General features: G+C 34.5%; 1 protein-coding gene and 1 pseudogene across 5 annotated transcripts; one reads left to right on the top strand and one right to left on the bottom strand.

The window, feature by feature from the left end:
* Positions 1-13,303, bottom strand: LOC107771179 (B3 domain-containing protein Os07g0563300). 5 transcript variants are annotated; one of them, XM_075234829.1, is made up of 14 exons: positions 13,007-13,277; positions 12,713-12,875; positions 10,249-10,330; positions 9,978-10,076; positions 7,645-7,972; positions 7,168-7,507; positions 6,833-6,929; positions 5,787-5,961; positions 5,422-5,501; positions 4,736-5,125; positions 3,109-3,161; positions 2,891-3,004; positions 1,121-1,191; positions 1-991 (listed from the first exon to the last, which is right to left on the bottom strand). In XM_075234829.1, the coding sequence occupies exons 2-14, from the start codon at positions 12,844-12,846 to the stop codon at positions 228-230; spliced, it is 2,727 nt and encodes a 908-aa protein (XP_075090930.1). In that variant the 5' UTR covers positions 12,847-12,875; positions 13,007-13,277; the 3' UTR covers positions 1-227. The 5 variants fall into 5 exon arrangements, with proteins under 5 accessions (XP_075090930.1, XP_075090931.1, XP_075090929.1 ...); XM_075234830.1 differs by having other exon boundaries at positions 3,109-3,158; positions 12,713-13,303; XM_075234828.1 differs by having other exon boundaries at positions 12,713-13,276.
* Positions 1,981-2,086, top strand: LOC142172316 (U5 spliceosomal RNA; annotated as a pseudogene).
* Positions 13,304-20,676: the final 7,373 nt, after the last annotated feature.

The following is a 20,676-nucleotide window of genomic DNA, read 5'->3' as shown; positions in this document are numbered from 1 at the left end:
TTGAACATTCCAAAACCCTTCCGGCCATTTATAATAATATGCAAGGCACCTCGCACCCATTAAAAAAGTAACCTGTGCAGAGAGGTTGCATCACTTACTACACCTACCTATGTACAACTCTGGAATACCTGTAAAGCCTAAATATACATGTTACCACTATGCTGCAAGAGCACCTCTGATTTCTTATATAGCACAAGCTAATATTAGGTGCCGGATGGAGGAGTATCCTACTGGTTATTAGGTGCCAAAGATGCAGCCGTGCCTATAGATAAAGGCCTATTATGGTCTACATCAGTTTGATTAGTATCACCAACAATAACACAATTATTCGGATTTGTCTCTCCAGTACCATCTCCATTTTCATGATTACCCGTGAAACTTCCATTCCCACAATGCCTGACATATTGCTCTGCAGCAACTTGGAGTATGTGCATTATGCTGCCAGAATCAGAGCCTGGTGAAAGCTCATCATCCCTCTCTGGCTTAGCATTCAGGTCAATTTCACCTTTACATGGCAAAGCAGAAGATTTCTTCTCATTAGGGTAATTGGGATCATCAGCATAACCCTCATTGTTCAGCTCTCCGCGCTGTGGGCTAAAATGCCCTGCATCATCAATAGATTCTTGAATGTCACCAGCATCAAGCAGTTGTCCAGCCAATTGCGGCTGCAGCTTTTGACAAGCAGCTTCTGCTTCTTTCTCTGATAACTTTTTTTCACGCTTCAGCATCAATGTTTTGAAACGACGCTTTACTGATTTACAGACAATACAGTCACATGATTGCTTGTGCTTAGGACCTTTTCCACTTGGGGGCTGAATGCACACAATGCAGGTACACCCAGGTCTATGACGTGGGTGCTTCGTTGTGGCCTGTGATGATGCTGGAAGAGTCTCTCCCTCTTCTAGAATAGCGAGATTAGCAAGTGCATCAAGCCCATCCAGAGCCTCAACCAAGTCTGTTTCCTGTTTAGAAGCCTTCATTTTCTTGGCAGCTGCACAAAGATCATGTAATTTCAACAAACCTGAAGGACCCCCAATTGATTGATCAAGATGAGGCAAAGACAGAAAGTATTGGCTCACTAGTGTAGAAATTTATGACCTACAGGGACCAAAACACTCGCCTTTATTAATACGAGGCAGTAGGTCTCTCAGATCATTTGCTGTTAATTCTTGATCTGCCGAGCACACAGACCTAAAAAGCAGAAAAATCATAAGCCAAAACTTAATTGCAATTGAAAACTTGAATGAAATTCAGGTATTGACTAAACTATTTTGGAAATGAACTGACATTATTTGATATCTACGTTAATGCAAAAGAAAGCCAGATGCCATTTGCAGAACAACAATCACAGAACATGGAAAACTGGAAAGCTTAAATGATCAATATACTCATATAAAGCAGGACACTCAGTTGTAAAATTCTAGCAAAGGTGCCAAGAACATATTATGAAGATTGGTTCAAAGTCAACTTTCTTAAAGAACAGAAAACCGGAAGTGACATGAGAAAAATGCTATAGAGTTGATTAAACGGACAAACTGCTGAGAGAAGAGAGGAGACCAACCAAACATAGAAAACCTCATCCAATGGCGAATTCCAGATAGCAAGGTTAAGACGGCCTTCAGAACAGGGAAAGGATTAATTTGTGTCCAGATGACAATACATTCAACGATTTTCAGTATCTACCATTTGAAGTCCATTTGATCACGAGTGATTCACTAGGGGTGTCAATGGTTCGGTTCGGCCGGTTATTTTAAGAAATTTATACCATACCAACTTTCGGTAACTCAATTGTATATAACCAAAATTAGACTTTTCGAAACCGTCATAATCAACTTGTTTTCTATATGGTATCGGTAAGGTTCCGTTAACTTTCAGTAATTTAGTTTTAAAACATCGCATAAGAGTCACGCTGTTATTAGGATGTGTCTCATTTGTTATGTATAAGATAATAGCAGGTTTTATTATATAACACATAAACGCAGCCACGCGGTGAGCACAAAGCGAACTATTCTTTCGCCTTTAACTAAAGAATATCGTGTGCTCGCCGCAAATAGTGGCATACGCCAATTTTTTTAAGAGGGATTCTGAAGGAGGATCCCGCTGTTAAAAAATATATATAACTCATAAAATATAGAGTAAGGAAGAAATCTCTTCCAATATAAAACAAAAAACATAAAATATAGGGTAATAGTATTATATATGTTCATCGGCTCCAATTTTTATTGAAAAAGCTTGTATCATGCAATGCTCAGACGAGATTTTGATTTACATGGCAGAGGTTGCATTACTGCAGGTTGTGCACTCCCAAACCAACAACAAATATTGTTCTATCGTAGAACAATTGATGAATTGTTAACCGAAAATTTGAAACCCAAAAGACATAAAATCTAAATAACAGGTAGCATCAGTACAATTTTTTGAAAAAATAGAATTGAGATTTGACCCAAATAATACAAAAGATATAAAGGGGAAGGAAAAAAAACGAAAAAATATTCCTTGGTAGTTTGTGGATGAAAATTTTGGATCAATTTAGTTTCAATAGTAGCAGCGCAGGATTGAGTTTTACCTGTAGCTGTTTTCATCTAAATCCATCCCAAGGTCCAAGATTTTTTTTAAACTTAATATTATATAATATATTTTTTACATATAAATTTATCGGTTCCGTCGGTTTTCAAAGAACCTCTGACATCCCTATGATTCGCCATTACAGAACATTCTCTTTTTATGACAAGCTGATTACTGGAGCTAGAGGTTGTGGACTTCCCGGGATTGCTTAATGCAATCCTCTTCAGCGTTTACACTCACAAAATCATGCGTTGGGTATTTCCTTCATATATTCTATTGTCATTTAAGTGCATATTGTAGATATAATAAAGAATTTCCATCATACCTCTCGGAGTCCCATGAGTTTTCTGAACAGGTCCATCTTGATGGAAGGAGAGCACTGTCAGGAACTTTTCGCCACTTGAAACAGTCCTCACATTGTACCCATTGTATTTTTTCACTGGATGGGATGAATAAAGCATCAGCATTCATTCAACGCAATTTGACACAAACCATGCAGAGCTAGTTGCATATACAACTAATAGTCAGAGTTTAGCAGTTTACCCCAAATGATCCACAGAAGGGATTGCAGGCCTGCCAATAATTGGTGCATCCTGCTAAGAGGAACAGGTCAAGGATAAATAGGACGGGATTAATATCAGTAACAAATATTACAAGGACTACCAACACGAACTGACAAGTGGAGGGAAGATTGGACACATATTGCACGTTTCAGTATTAGCTACAAAATAATTGCTGAGTTTTTACAACCACTGAAAAGAAATTGCCAACAATAACCTCTCAGAACGAACGAGGGTAAAATAAGCATTGAAGAATATTACTCAACCAAAACTTCAACTAAGCAAATAATTTCATTATTTGAAAAAATAACTCATTGCATAGTAAGAAGTATGTCATCACTAGATCCCATCTTGTTTTGGTGACATAATAAGTGTCTGCATACCTTCTGTTCCTTCTACTCTTTTTTTTTCTGAAGTAGGAGTCCTCCTCAAAGTCCTCACACAAGCCAGTTTAAGGATGGGCCAGCCAGAGAAGTGGGGCTCCGGAAAGCTCACACAGTATATATACTTGATAGTACTCAATTGAAAGCAGCATTGCCTTGACGTAATGATTTAGAAGCAATGCAGATTTTAAAGTCCAATGAGAACAGAAGTAGAGGGGGATCCAGCATATAAGGTTTCCAGCACACAAGGTTTATTATGCTATATATGTGTATATAGAAGACACTTAAAACTTTCAAAAATAAGTATATCCATCAAGTGGTGCCCCTCGTGCTTTTAAATTGTGGTGCTATGGAAGATAAAGTATATTGGACTATATATTGGCCTTTACCGGTTTACGCCCAATTTTTTGGATAAGGTAGGTGATTTTATCAATGTCGGTAAACTCCCACATCTAGCAGCATACCACAAAGTAGAGAGCATACATAGAATATGGTTCTCAACAAAAGAGACGCAATCTTCTATACAAACAAAGACGTAATGGGTGCACTAAAGTTAACAAAGAACAAGAGGCTATTTCTCAAATGTACAAAGTCATTTCCAACCCCACAAAACCTCTCCAATTTCTCTCCTTCAACAGGACCACACAAAGGGCTAGGAACGCAATATTGCTCACATATGCAGTACATCCTTCAAAGGTCCAGCATCATTTATTGTACTCCGAACCAGTTCAATACTATCCATACAATCATGTTGCACCTGAAAATGCAACAGGATGTGATCCCACGTCTTCGCTCAAGCATCCACACATAAAGCACAATCTAACATATGTAATCCTCCTCCTTCTCAAGTTCTCAGCTGTCAGTATCAGCCCCTTGGATCCAAACAGATAAGACTCTTTTAGGTGCCCCCTCCCCCCATTCTCAATGTGATATACCCTATGCTTCCAATGCGTACACTATTTCAATACTTATCCTTTTTTTGGTGTGTGTTGGGTGTGTGTGTGTGTGTTTGGGGGGGGGGGGGGGGGTATTTCTTACGGAACCTTGGAAAGAAATATGTGATTTACATTTCCAGCAGGAAGTGATAGCTGCACATCTTCTGAATGGAAAAATCAAGAGTGTGCTTACAAACACCATAAAGCATGCATAATAAAGAAAACTGATCATCTATCCAGATCTATAACCAGCAAGAATTGGTAGACAATAAACTGCTAAAAAACATGGTACCTCGTATTCTTCAAACTCACAGCCTTCTATCACGATTACTGTAGGAGCATCACTCGAAGGTGGACGCATCAACCCTTGGGCTTGCACCACTGTGACCTTCAGCTCTACTAAGTCCTCATTGTCAATCCTCAAGCGTTTGGTTTTTGAACCCAGGGTGCTACTCTTCCTCTTACAACGAATAGAACGATTGTTTCCTAAAAATTCCATAGCCATATCATCGGACATTTTAGTTTCAGCCCAGGCAATTGTTGAATCTGCTGGAGCAACATGAGTGGTTGATGAAAAGCCTTTTTTAGTAGAATTTGCCAGAACTTCAGAGAACTTAGTACTTTTAGTATTGACATTCCCATTTGTAACAACACCGTTACTGTTACTGCAAGCTTCACTTCCCTGTTAATAGAAGGCCAAGTAAGAACAAATGGAGGTCTGAATTCAACAGCTTTTCAAAAGAACCTATACGCGATGAGCACCATGAGTAACTAAGACACATAAAAGTGTTGAAATAAATTGCAGAAAGGATCCATATGGTTTATTATCCCTATTCTGACATGCTTTTCTTGTTAGCCAAGGTTTAATATTTTCAGCGTAGAGGTCTTAACTTTTGTTTCCAGATAATCTCAGAGCTTGTAAATCAAGACAGTACACCACGAGGAGGCGAAGAAGCTACTAATTAGGAATTGGCAAACCTGATCTGCTGTAAGAGTAGTTGAGGCCTTTCTGCACCCCATGACCAACTTTCCTTCTGGCTCTATCCTACTGAATGTTACTGATGGAAAAAACACGCTCAGTCAGCAAGATGCCTCTAACACGCGGACAGAAATTAAGAAAAGTAAACGAATTTAAGGCCTACAGACAATTTCCTACTGATATCGCAAGCCAAGAATGGCAGTTCAATAGTTAGCCACCCAAACAATCAAAATATCAAATAAGCCACTACGCTCTAACGACAAAAATCTCTCTTTCGTTAAGAGCAATCTTTCTCACCTTCCCCACCAGATCCATCAAGGAAGAAAAACTAGAAAATAATTAGTTGTCGAACAGATGAAATTACCTATGTCACCTGCTTGCAATTGCATCGATTGTATACAAGGAGTCACCCCTTCCAAGACATACATACGACTGTTATTATTAGGCCAAAATCTGAACTGAAACATCCATTCCTTCCCTTTCAGATCTTGCACCTTGAGAGGCAGCCCTTCTGGATTAGAAATTGGTGGAAAATAGGCCTTCATCAAAGTAAAACTTTGTCAGAACAGGAAAAGAATGTGATACCTTTCAGTTAAAAGGGAGAAAATATGTATATATTAATCAATTACACAATAATCCTCAACGAATTTGATCAGTGAATTTTTTTCTCAACCAGCTTACGAATGGAGAAAGCCAGAACTTCAGCAAAGAATTGGTACTAGGAGACAATATCAAAAGCTATGTACCATGAACAGAAATAATGAAATTTAGATTTATTAAAGACGAGCAAATCCTATACCACCCCTGGCCCAAAGTAGATAGAATTATTTTCTATTTCATTTGTGTGCCTTTACCCCTTAGGGAAAGGCATGCGCACAGGAGCCCTTCCTAGATTATAGAGACACACACAACTCACTCGATGTACTTTCACTACCACACCCTTCCTATAGAACAAAAGCAACTATTAAGGCATTTGGACATAAACGTATTTGCAAATACACAAATATTATTTGCAAATCAATGTTTGTTTTCCAATTTCGTTCATTATTTCAACTTCAACTTGAAATAAGAATCTGACGTCGAAAAACTGCTCTGAGTATTTCAAGTGATATATAGGTTGTTTTTGCTCACAAAACTTCTACTTCTCTCTAAGTGAAATTCATGTCCAAACACAAATTTAACTTCCAAATACTCTTTTTCAGCTTCAATTACTCGATTTTTTAAATTCACCCAAATATTGTCCAAACGGGAAGTCATTTGATAGAACACTTGTATTTTCTAACCCTTATTGAATACAAAAATTTTCTCAGATATTCTAATGTTTCAATAACCAAGTTTTTTCTTGGATTTGTTCAATCCTGAAGGAATAACAGATCTGAAAAGAAAAAAGAGTAGAGCAAAGGAGCTCACCTCAGCACATTTCTTCGGCAATACTAACCGTCCTATCCTTCCAGCGTCACTAGCACTTAGCATCTTTTCAAACAAAGGAGTAATTACAGAATTTGAGCTAAAACATTGTCAAGGTTGTAAACAATTAGCTGACTTGAACCCAGCCACTTGGCGAATAAACATATCCTTGTAATTTTGGCAAACGAGTATTGCACCAGATGCATTAGCAATCAGCAAAGAAGCAGTGCATCTCAAACGAATTTTGTATTGTACAACCGTGCATAATATAACCACAGGAAATTATTTCATTAAGACATCTCCATTATTTCAAAAGGTCCTTTAAAAACAAAGGATACTCTCCAGATATTTGTTGTAGCTCTTCATCCGTTATGCGAGGCCAGTAACGAGGAAGTAAATGATGCTTTCCTCTCCCATCTCCACGGGTTTTCGAATTGCGCACTTGAGTCTCTCCAGCGTAATCCACTGTAGCATGACCACCAAGCTGCTTCCCCAAAGGAGTCGAAAGTGTGGTTTGTTGTTGGAGACTAACAGACACCTTACTGTGATCAGTTGGTTCATTTTTGCAAGCAGAACCGATGGTCAAAGAAAAACTGGGAGCAGAAAGATCATTCTTTGCATAAGATAATTGTGGTGGACCACTTATACAAGACTTAGGGGGCTCCTCATGATTAAGACCTGTAAGACAATGGTTACTCCATATTAGAACAGCCTAAACCTGTAATTATCACTGTAGTACAACAGCTTAGATATGAGTAAACCAAGAGCATTTCCAGTTTCAAAAAAAAATCTATGTGGTAAGTGAATATCAGTACCAGCATATCCATTTTCAAGTGTTCCTGGTACACCAATCTTCAGATTTCCATTCATCAACTTTTCACAAGAGTCCTTCCTGTTGTTGTCGGAGGACGAGGTAGACGGTCTCTCACCAAGACAAAGTCTGTCGACGCTGCCTGTGGCATCAAGAAAGGGTGTCCTGGGCTGCAACTCATTTTGAATGGCGGAACCATTAAATAAACTTGGTGCTTGACGCCATGGAACAGGACCAGAACCAGCTATTGGATTCCAATTATTGACGTCTTTAATTCTTTCAGGCTGCAGAGGATGGAAAAGTGAAGGTGGAGGCCAGGCAGGATTTGGGGTCTGATCAAATATGAATATGAAGTCAAAATTAAGAAAACAATTTTACTTATTGACAAAATGTGATGAAGACAAAAAAACTCTTATGCATACACACAAATCAAGCCAATGATACTATTAAAATTAGGAAAGGTTCTAAATAAGAGTTTTTTAAAGTGCACCACATTTTGTTTAAGAGGTTATCTAATATGGATACACAATCTTCTTTTTTCCTTTCTATTCTTTTTCTTTTCCTATTTTTTGTTTGTGCAGGAGGAGGGGTGCATTTTTTGCTTTGATATTGTTCATCCGGTCAGTGTAAGCAATTTCAATGGGGCAAAACATGAAAATGAGAAAATTACCGATACATAAACTGTCAATTTATAGATAAGAATTCCCCAAGATCACAGGGAAACACTCTTAGATAGGGCCATCACTCACATTCCTATTTACCTTGACCATAGCTAGCATATTAGCGGCTCAGCTGTATAACTTACACGAGGCCTAGGATGGAAAAATACCAATTCAGTAAGCTCATGCTAGGTACACAAACAACTTCAACTAAGAGATCTAAGTGTGACATCTGGAGGACCAGGCTAAGCTCCAACCTGTGAAAGGATAGGTCAAATGGCAGCAATGACCTGGGTAATTGGAAGCAGAAAAATAAATTCACCCTAATGCAACATACGTGTATTGTTCTTCGACCACTTCATCTTAGCCAAAAGGCCGAGAAAGGAATTATTTGACCCCTTCCTCAAACTTCCAAAACAACTAAAATATTTACCAGAAGCATTTGCTGGGGAGCTGGGGACGGAAAGACAAGTATAAGGAGGAGCTCCATATTTTTTTTCTTTGATCGATATAAGGAGGAGCTCCATATTGTTGTTGGAAAAATAACAATCAGTATTGTGAGGATAACATTGTCATTAGAGCTTTATTAAGTTCCAGCGCGAGCATCAGTGATTTCCATCAGCAGCATCGAGCATGAATAATAAGCATCAACATAGTCATCAAAAGATATTGTCGATTGACCCGTGATCTAGAGAGAGAAGCTCCCCCTTTTTTCTAGATTTTAAAATTTGAATATACAGTAACATTACAAGTTATAATTCTAGAAGGTTTGCAACCACTTTTCCAACAAGCCCGCCAAATCCGATGAACACTAAGATTATTGTTTTTCAGATTGAATTGTTTCTCTGAGACATAGGAACACGTATCCAGCAAGGCCATTCAGACAAGACCCTTGGCAAGCACTATCTCAATGGTGACCTTTGGTTAAATTTTCCTGTCTCAATGGATGGAAATGTTAAGTTATTGAATTTCCTCAAAACTTGTTTGGCTGGAAGATTCAATCCTTGTAATGGACAACAGATCTAACCGTTGATTGGGCTGTAAAGGTATGTAATTTAATGTAAGACATAAGAATGCTTATGGAAGGTAATCACTGCAGGGGCGAAGTTATTCTTAGTGCTGGAACGATGAACTTTTACCACAGCCTGTACTGGGTTGGAGAAGAAGAATGTTTTGGTCATTATGGCAGATAGAGTTCTTCAAAGTGATGAAATTATGCAGATTTCACATTGACATATCTGTCAATAGTTAAATGGTAACCAGGAACAGAGACAGATCAAACTTTGTGCTAGTCGAAGATGGATTGTTGTGCAATATGGTAGGGATTTCACATGGACTTATCCTAACCCATGTGAAATCCTAGCTTTGGTTAAGTTAAGATTTGAGATATGAACCCTGCTTCAGAACTATGGTTTTATTTTTATTGTAGGTTAGTGGAAATCCTAATTTTGGTTTAAGTTAAGATTTGAGATAAGACCAGATGCAGGAGGGCAGGGTCATAGTTTTTCCTTTTTCCGATTTCTGCTTGTTTCCTTTAGATTGATTGGGCTGAATTTGTAGTTGTTTCTTGTACCATACTTCTGACAGTTGTCACATCTTGGTGAAATTTTAATATAAATATTTAAAAAAGAACTAGCATAACATCCACTAGATACAAGGGAGGATAGATGACTCTTACCAAAATAAAACTTTTCCTTGCACAGGATAAGCACTCAATACCTCCAGCATCCAACAGAACGAATGTATGGAAAGAGACAATGCATCCACAATGAATTTGCTGCATAAGGAAAACAAATCCTATCAAGACTCAAAGAAATTCTTGCAACAGGAGAAGCATGAAACACAAAGGTGTAGCATGACCATGTCCAGTATAAGGATTAAAAAAAGTTCCAACAGTGTTGGAACTTCATAACAGCAACAAGTAATGAAAAAGAAAATGTGTTACTCACCTTTCCACAAGACTCACAAGATCTCCATCCAGAAGTTTTGAGGTGAAAAGTCTCACAAAACTTGCCATCATCATAAGCAGAACTACGCGAACATTAATATACATTAACTCCAATCAAAATTATAAAAAATTGAGATGTCCAATGGACTATCACTAGCATAAGGTAATGTACAACATATACCATTGACCAAAAGATCTATTGATATCATAAAATAATCAATTAGGATATTCAGCCAGGTACTCAACAGTTAAGGCATGCCTTCTTTTTGGCTTGTATTTTCTGAGCATGTTGTCGACACTTGATAAACATTGATTTATGGTCAGAAAAAGGAGATAAAAGAATAAACTGACAAACTGTTGTTGTGTACCCAAAAGAATATCTTACAGCTAATTTTCACAAGATCAATTTCAAGCTCAAATGAGGTCCAAACATGACCATAATGGAGCCAATAAAAGCGAGAGAATTGAATTCTGAATTTCAACTTAATTCTACTTAGCAACTTTTCTACTAGAAGTAGTTTTTCAAACTTTCTTTCTTTCCACATATGAACTGAACATTTAAGTAGGTTATAAGTTTAACCAAATCTCTATTTAACTGCTCACCTAAAATGGTCATCATAGTAGGACCATCTTTTCATGACTCAAGTCCCATACTTATGAAGCACATATGTGAAAACAACATAAAAGAAAAGATAAATGGCCAGTTCTTCAGGGGAATAAGTCCTTTGACTACTTTATCTATGGTTACCTCTCCTTTTTTAGAAGGTAATGATTGTATTAAGATAAACTAAGAAAGTGCTAAAAAAGTGTGTACATCCGTAGCCAAACCACGATTCAGACTGCATCCCTAACCTATTCCTATAGGGCATCTATAAGATCTAACATTGAAAGTAACAAGAAACAAAATTTTACTGTTCCGTATTTTCAAGTAATCTACCTTAATATGTCAATAGTGACCCAAAGGAATAAGACTCAATGATTAGTTATTTTAGTAATAATGGTCTATGGACCACCTTGCGTGCATTTCAACTAATTTATTGGGTACCTGCTACCTCTTAGCAACATAGGTATGGGGTAATTCTACACCAAGGTTTATATAAATTGTAGGACATCACCGAGCATTTATTGCCTTTGCTGGGATTTGAACTAAGGTTTGTCATGGTTCATTCTATATTCATTGACCACTAGGTCACACCCTTAAGTGCGACTTGATGCTAGTCATAGTATAACAACTAGCATAAAGGTATCATTACTATGAAACCTAATGTTTTCTCCTGGTAAGCACATTCTTTGCCAGGTTACATATGGTCACAGATAGTTTGATACCTAAATAGCACAGTACAGCAAATGATATAAATAAAATCCTTGATATGTCTCTTTATTAAACAAAGTTGAGCTCATTTCTCTTCAGTGGATTTAGCACAGAACTGAGATAACAGGAAAACATGTTTCCTAATCCCAACACGGTGATTTTAGTTAGGACAAAGTTCGGACCAAAATCATGGGGTCATATTTTTTTATAAATTAAATAAATTGATTGATGTAAAACAAACTCATGGAATGATGATGGCCCTAAAAAATAAATTCCCATTAAATTTATTTATTTTCTGAATTTTTTACTGAGAGAACAAAATTTTAGCACCCCCAGAAAAGATTATTACTTTCTGCCTAGAGGAGGTAAACTAATTTATTTGCTGACGAGCATTCGTCAGGTACTAGACATATTTCAAAGCAAAAAGGGATTGTAATTTGCAGTATCTCTATGTGGTTCCACATTCTGCAACTATTTATAAAACACAGAAACAGTTACTACATCTCCGATTTCGCTTAACCATAAAGTTGATCAAGAATTTTGGTCAAAAATAACTTATCAAAATATTTTGTTTTATAACTTATCATAATTTTGGTCATCAACAACTTATCAAAAAAAATGGGTCAAAACTAGGCTGGCGGAATGTGAAATGAAGCAATCAAAAATGGTATAAAGAGGGTACCATATAAAAATAACAACTTTTACGTGGATAGTTTTCCATCTAAAATGTTTCGGCGTAAGAAAAGGAAAAGGTCTTGAAATTGTAATGCATATCTCCTCAGTCTATTAAGTATTAACCCAAGCAGAAGCATAAGCACTCCTTCGTCTGCATCCACATAATTGTATCACATGAAACATAATAAAGACATCATAGACCTAAAGCAGTGCAGACCAAGTAACATTAGCTAAATTAAGCTAAACTTCAAATCTAAAGTAGGCCTTACGATATAATACTCGGAAACCAGAAGAAAAAAATCAAATCTTTGTAAATAATAACCAAAGATATATTTTTTTTACCATATCATTTCCATTTAGACTTGTCAATTCAGTTACTCAATAATTTGTCTTTTGAAATAATGCTACAAAAAAAAAAAGCGTCAAAAAATTCAAAATTCAAAATTCGAAAAAGGTTAAAGAAAGGAGAAAAGCTTACGCGCAACGATCACAAAGGTCAGCGAACTCGCCGGTGCGACGGCGCCAACCTTTCTTCGGCCGTTCAACAAATTGATTGCAGTTGGTGTTGAAGCAAACCTTCGTGGCCGACGACGGCGCAGCGGACGACGACATCGGAGTTCACCAAACTCACGAAAAAATCACTACATATAAAACCTAAACTTATAAATCCCCCCAAAAAGAACGTATACACAAACAAGCGTGCGAAAAAAGAAAAAGGAAAGTAAAAGTTTTTCGTCAACAGTAAAAAGTATGATTAGAGGAGAAAATTCACATTAAAGATGGACAAAGAAGGTATGGTGAAAGTTGAAACCCTAGAGGGAGGGAGCGGAGGAATTTTAGAGAGAGAAATTGAAGTGATGGAGTGATAGAGAGATTATAGCCATTAGAGAGAGCGAAAGGGGGTTTAATTTGCAGACTGAAAGATTTTAGAGAGGAAAGAGGAAAGAGTAAGCAGTGAAGTGGCATTGGATTTTATATACGTATATATCTCCCTTATGCACTGTGTGTATGTGTGTGTATTTGGCGTTTGTGCTTTTACTCTAAATTCGTAACTCGTTGTTGTCGTCCTTTTCATTGGAAAAAAATTCCACGTTATCTGAAGAAATGAAATTACCATTTTATCCTTTTCACCTGAGCTCTGAGATATTTTGAGCCTAAGTGCAGGGGCATTTTGGAAAATGTATTTCAATGCTTGGGATAGTTATAGGTCAAAGTAGTACTACTACCATTTTGACTAATAATATGATTCTTTGTACATTTACTTAATATACTTTTACAATATTATTAACTTTCCGTTTCTAAACAAGTGAGTTTTGTTTTAAACTGAAAAGAAAATTAATGTTGGAATCCACTGGAATTAAATGTACGGATTCTCACACTATAAACCTCTGTCATTGTTTCTTATTTAGATAAAGGAAGTAATAAACTAGTTTTTGCTAAATGTTACAATCATGTTAATTACTTGGGTCTTGGGCAACTATATGTTATTTCTAAAAAAATAATATTGGACAATTTACAAAGCTTATTAAGATAAATATCTGACTACAAATTAGCTTTGGAATAAAACTCCAAATGCTCGAACATTTTTGTAAAGTCACTTGTGTGAAGAAAATCAATGTATGTTAGTTGACTTGTGAGTTAAGTGACTTAACGTACACGGGAGCGTTGGAAAAAACATGCAGTTCTAACACGTACTCTCATTTCGTCCAAAAATATGACCAGTTCGAATTAAAAAGTAACTCTTGTAATCTTTGGAATAAAATAGATATTGATTTTTTTTTTTTAAAGTAGATTAAAATGTTAAGAACTACATCAATTTTATTATAAAAGTAATATTTTACATATAATTGTTCCTATGTGAGATGACGGAGCGTATATATAGAGAGAGATATTATGGATTCTAATGCTTGAGATAGAATATTAGTTTTGTATGCTTTAATTATTTTACTTTCATATTTTTTAAATTGTATCAATTACCATCACACAATATTCTGAAAAACGTCTCTGATGACCGGATTCCATCGAGTAACCATGATCTTAACTATAGTATATAAATTATCAATCACCCATAAAGTAGTAACGATATATTGAAAAAGATACTTTGGACTTTCTCTAGCCAAGTGATGAAATAGCTGAAAAGTTGGAGTAATAATTTTGGAATCCAAGTTCGAATTCCAGCAAAAAAACTCTAATAGATGAATTCTTCTCATTTGCCATTTACAAAAATAGAATATTCTCTATGCTCAAAGAATATATGAGATGTTGTATTAATGTTAAAAATTATTATTATTATTATCATTAATAATAATAATAAAAAATAATTCAAATTTACCCTTGAATTTTAGAAAATAGTCATTCATGCCCTTTCTTAAAAATTTGGTTAAAATGACCTCGTCGTTATAACATGCACCCACCTTTTAATTAATTGTCAATATATTTCTTTCATGCTCGATTATATTTTATGTTAGAACATTTCAATGAATGTTATTCCGATTTAAATGGTCTTATTATGAGTCCCATGCCAGGAAGTATTGTTCATTTTTTCGTTCCAAATTCAAAGATATAACTGATACAATTAATTGGTTTGTGCGCCTCTTAAACATATCATATATGCCCTTTATTTTCAGCAAAGTTCTACCTGAGATATTTTAGCTAGCTATATTGACCATTGTAAATAATAGTAAGTAAAGGAGGCACTTCTGTTGACAACAGAAGAGGGGGGGGAAACCAATTATCGAACAACTTTATAAAATTAGTCATCCCCCCCCCCCCCTTTTGTGTTTTTTTTTTTGTCTAAGAAGAAAACCTATTTAATAGGAACAAATTACCAAAAGCTAGCTTGGGCCTATTATCAAACAAGTCTTCTCCTAGTCTCACCACTCTTACTTTTCTCTTCGAACAAATAGTCTTCTTTAGGGATCTTCTTTTTTGATTAACCGAAAAAGATAAAGGGATTTTTACACAGTTACAGTTGCTCCCCTTTAAAAGAATTTTCTCATAAATAATAGTATTTTCTGTTTATTTCAAAAATAGCAAACTTTTTTATCATTTTAGTAGATTTATTTTGAATTTAAATTTGAAAGTTTGACCAATTCTATTAGGCCCTAAAAAATCTTCGGAATTTAAAAACAATCTTTCCCTTTTCTTTCCTATTTTCATACGTTCTGTACTTCCTTCTTTATACTCTACCATCTCTCTGCTCTTTACTTTGTCATGGAGGCTTTTGGAAGATCTTTGCATCTCTTTTTTTCCTTCAACTTGTCTAGAAGGGCTTGAAGCACGTTAAAGAGGAACTAATATGATAAAATATAAAATTAATATACTAGAACACCACTGTTAGTTATATATAATACGGTGTATATAATATAGTAGAATATCACTGTAATTTATACACTATTAAATACCATCATTATATCGTGTATATAAATATTTATAACATGTACATATTTATTTGTGTGTATATATATATATATATATATATATATATATATATATATATATATATATATATATATATATATATATATAAAGTTAATTATTCACTATTATTAATATTAATACACATTTTATACATACAATGGCTGAAAAAATTTATGAATAACTGTAATTATATTGTATGTGTATTATCATAAATACGTCATACATAATTATATATACATATCTTACTATCATATATATAACATTAAGATGCTATGAATATATACTAGTAATCGGGGGGGGGGGGGGACCAATTTCGTGGCCTTTTTTATTAATAAAAAAATTATTTTTATTTGAAATCTATTTTCTAACTTTTTTTAGATGCAAAGTTATTATTTGATTTTTTTATAATCAATTTCTCCTAATAAGTCTTTTTCAATTGACAATATAGCTAGTTCATCTTTGAGACATTGTTGATCTTAGGTAAGGTTTTATGAATTTTAATTTTGAAACACTTTTTTTCGCTGAAGCAATGGTAATAGGAGTTATTAACATTATTCTATAAGTAATATAGGCATTTGAAAAATAATCAAACCTTTTTATTTGATTGAGTATATCAATTAAATTATTATCTTCTAATTGTACTATTTTTCTTAATATTTTTGATTCAGAAAATAAATCTAAACTATCAATATCGGGTTGATTATTATGATTTAAGGAGCATTCAAGAAGAAGGCAATATTTTTTTAATTTTCCATCAACTAGTGATCTCAGTTTTTACCGCTAAATATAAAACAAAAAATATTTTCATATGCATCTAATCACTACTAGAAAAATACAAATTTTCCAGGGAAACTTCCCATGGATATATTATCAGTGGAAGTTCCCACTGCAATTTAGAAAATCTCAGTGGAAAATGGAAGAGTTTTCTTTTACCTTTTTCTTTAAAAGGTTTCCACAGACTATAGGTGGGAATTATCTGGCGTAAAAAAACGTGTTATTTGTTTTCCATCGAATTAGTGAGAAATACATTTAAAAAATTACTATATAAAATTATTAAATTTTTCCAAGTGAAACGGTGGGAATCTAATGATAAAAAATTATTTTAATGTTCTCACAGATGCAGTGGGAAATGAAAGAGTTTTCTTTTACCTTTTTTTTAAAACGTTCCCACTGACTATAAGTGGGAATTATTTGGCGCAAAAAAGTGTGCAATTTGTTTCTCACCGAATCAGTGGAAAATAAATTAGAAAAATTACTATATAAAATTATTAAACTCTTTCTAGTGAAACAGTGGGAATCTAAAGATAAAAAAATATTTTAATGTTCCAACAGATGTAGTGGGAAATTCAAAATTTTGAAATTTGAATTTTCATCCAAAACACCCGCGAGGTTAAAAAATTTCACAAAAAAAATGAATTTAATAAAACAATTCCCAATGAATCAGTGAGAATGTCTTTCCTAAAGATAAAAAAATATTTTAATGTTCCCACAGATGTAGTGGGAAATTCAAAATTTTGAATTTTGAATTTTCGTCGAAAAAATTTCACAAAAATAAAATGAATTTAATAAGACAATTCCCACAAATATTCCCAGTGAATCAGTGGGAATGTCTTTCCTATTATAGTACATCCCTTCTTCTTTCTTTTCATTTTCACTCTCATTCTCTCTCATTCTCTTCTTTGCAAATCCTCCATTCTTATCCAAAGAGCTTTCACTCATGTAAAATCAAAGGTAATATCATATCACTCATGTAAAATCAAAGGTTAGGGGATTATTATTAGATTTTGAATTCGATTTAGCTTTATAAAGCCTGAAAGCTTTTCCTTTGATATAATAGTTGTAACACTTTTGCATAATACTTTCAAACAATCGTTGGAGGAGTTCATTGAAAGCCAACCAACCGATCCAACCATCCCAGGAGAGTTATATGGACTTGCGGAATTTCAAACAATCGTTGGAGGAGTTTATTCAATTGGATAAGATTGAATGTTGAATTTTTTATTTGAGTGTTTAGTTGCATTATTGGTTTATTGTATTTTCTCTTTTGGTTGAATGTTTATGAAATGGATCAGATTCAATGCTTAATTTTGTATGTGAATATTTAATTGTATTTAGGCTTCTTGTTGGTGGTTGTATTTTTTATTTGGTAGGTGATGGAATATAAAAAGCAACACAATGCACAAAAAATTTTTCCAGACTTCCCACTGAATCTGTGGGAAAGTTCGTCCTTTTAGTTACAGATCTTACATGATTCCCACTGATATCGGTGAAAAAGTTCATATATTTTTTTTATTACATGCATTTTTTCCACCACTTCCCTTGCTAATATATTAAAATAATAAAAATTACTAATAATACTTCTCACTGATTGTTGGTAGGAAACTTCATTATTTTTTCTATTAAATCTACGCTAGGAAAACCGTGGGAAACTTCCCACTACTTATCTGGGAAGTTTTTTCCGACCATGCCTTTTTCCGGGTGATCCGTTTTAGTGGGAATGCAGTGTGAAAACCCAGTTTTCTCACTAATTTTCCACTGATTTTGCCGTGGGAAAACCATGTGTTTCTAGTAGTGAATTGTTCAAATCTATTTTAAAGTGAAAAAATAACCTTGTCTACTACTCACTCCGGTCCAGAATAAGTTTTTTTTTTACTTTTATTTTGATCCAAAATAAGTGTCCTTTTATATAACCGAGAAGGAATTAACTTTATTTTTCCAAAATTTGCCCTTATTTACATATATCAATGTATCAAGTTAACAACATATAAATTTTAATTAAGGATAATTCAGTCAAAATACATTTTTGTTCTAGGAGTCGGTATTTTCTTAAGGGGCACATCAAAGGTTAAAAAGTCACGAGGGAGTATGTATAAAAAGTAATTAACTCTAAATGACACTTCGAGAGATTTTGAGATTTCACTATTAACATTCTCCTCAAATTATTTCTTCCTATATATTACACGTTTTTTATGAAATTCGGATTCGATATTAATTTCAAATGTAATTTTCTTGGTAGAAATCAAAGCAGTTGCAAATTCTTCATCTATCAAACCTTTTCACTTCACATAACTTTTAAAAAAAAAATTATATATAGCCTACTAGGTGTAAAAAAAAAAAAATGAGGCCTAAAGCAGTTGCTTTACCTGCTTTATGGACGGGCCGCCCCTGCTAGTAATATAAAGTATATTCATATATAACATTACTATTCATCATGTATTCAATAATTATACAACACAATGTATTGTTAAAGTTAATATATTATAAGTATAACAATTAGAGTTAAAAGCAGTTAATGAGAGCAACTAATGCATTAATTGAGGGAGAGAAAGTTGTGGCAATGATTGTTTCAGCATTATAGGGTTGTGTTAGAAATATAGTTAATTAGCTGCCATATTTGTTAATTACTTCTTCCGTTCACTTTTGCTCGGCACGTTTTGACTTTTCACGCCCCTTAAGAAATAATAAATGAAGTGCATATTTTACCATGATACCCATATTAATTGATACATATTTTATTGGATTTGAAAAAATGATTTGAAATGAGTAATAAATATTGTGGGTATGACAAGAATATTTTTTTTGTCTTTTCTTGATATGCATAAAGTGACAAGTAAAAATGAAAATCTATTTTTAGTATATATGCCAAGTAAAAGTGAACGGAGGGAGTACTTATTAGTGCTAGGACTCTGTAAAATTTTCTTAAATATTGGCTAAATATGTTTTTTCCCGTACACATTACTCTGTCCAGATACTTTACTTTTTGGGATTTTACTGAGTTGTTGTTGTTGTTGTTGCTATATATTGTTAGTTGTTTGTATTATGAGTTGATGCGTTTGTACAGAGACTTGTTCATGCCCATTGCCCCATTCCATAAGGACAAAACCTTTGATTTGTTCCCACATAGCTTTATAGTGTGAATGATTAATTTCTTCTCTATACTTATCCGGTTATCATTGATAAATTTTATCCTTTTGTCTTTCACTATTATTTATTAGTCTGCTGGGTAAAAGGTGAAATTCGATCATACTTCTGGACCTTGAATTTACTATTAGACCCTTTGTCATTAAACCAGTAATTCGGGCGTGGTTCTATATGTCAAGTCAATTCTCTTAGCTTTCTTTTTCCTTCGAAAGTCAAAAGTATTTAAGATGTGATTTGTCTAATTCTCAATGTATTCAGGTATTTTGGAAGAAACAAATGAGTGAATATCAAGTCCACATAGGGTGGAGTACATTGATGGAGTTGTAGTGTCTGTATTCGAACTTTACCTAGAAACTAGGACAAGCTTGATATACAAGCAAAAACTTGCATAACAAAATACTAGAAAATCTACTATCTGTAACTACAAGAGTATTTCTTTGCATATATGCAACAAATAAGTTATATGTAGTTCTGAATTCTATGTACGTAAATGCAGCGCTAGCTATTCCATTTCCTGTCTTTAATTTGATTTCAGCTGAGGCTGTCTTTTCAAGTTACATAATTTTCTTTAATTAGCAAAATGTCACTTTGGTTCCCACCCAACCCCGCCATATTAAACCTGAAATCAACCCGCCCATTTAGAATATGAATAAATATGGGTCAACCCAGAAGATGACACTCATGACCAGAGATGTGTTGCAACACTAAAACAAAGAAGACAAGAACCAACGTTTCAGAAGACGAAGGATCAATTTTCATGAATGGATGAAAATGACATATAAAGCGAACAAGCCAACACACTAGCAAACCACAGATCATTAAACTATTTCTGCTCAGTTATAATCGAGCATAGCTTCCTCAGTTCTCCGCAAGCTTAAACAAAATTGACTATTGATCAGAATCTCGATTAAGCATTCTTTAGAGGTTCATCGAAGTAAAATCTGTTCTGCAACCCAAGATATTAGAGTTTCTTGAACTATATATTACAAGGCAAAACCAAGATAAATCTGTCAGGTAGTTGCAGTTGCTTCTCCCTCGATTTTTTTCAGCGTACAAGAAGAATAAAGAAAGGAGGGGGGGGGGGGGTGTATATGCTATCAA

Source organism: Nicotiana tabacum, chromosome 17 (assembly GCF_000715075.1).
Source record: "Nicotiana tabacum cultivar K326 chromosome 17, ASM71507v2, whole genome shotgun sequence".
In the NCBI taxonomy this organism is placed as follows: domain Eukaryota; kingdom Viridiplantae; phylum Streptophyta; class Magnoliopsida; order Solanales; family Solanaceae; genus Nicotiana; species Nicotiana tabacum.
This window is presented reverse-complemented; position numbering and strand designations above follow the sequence as displayed.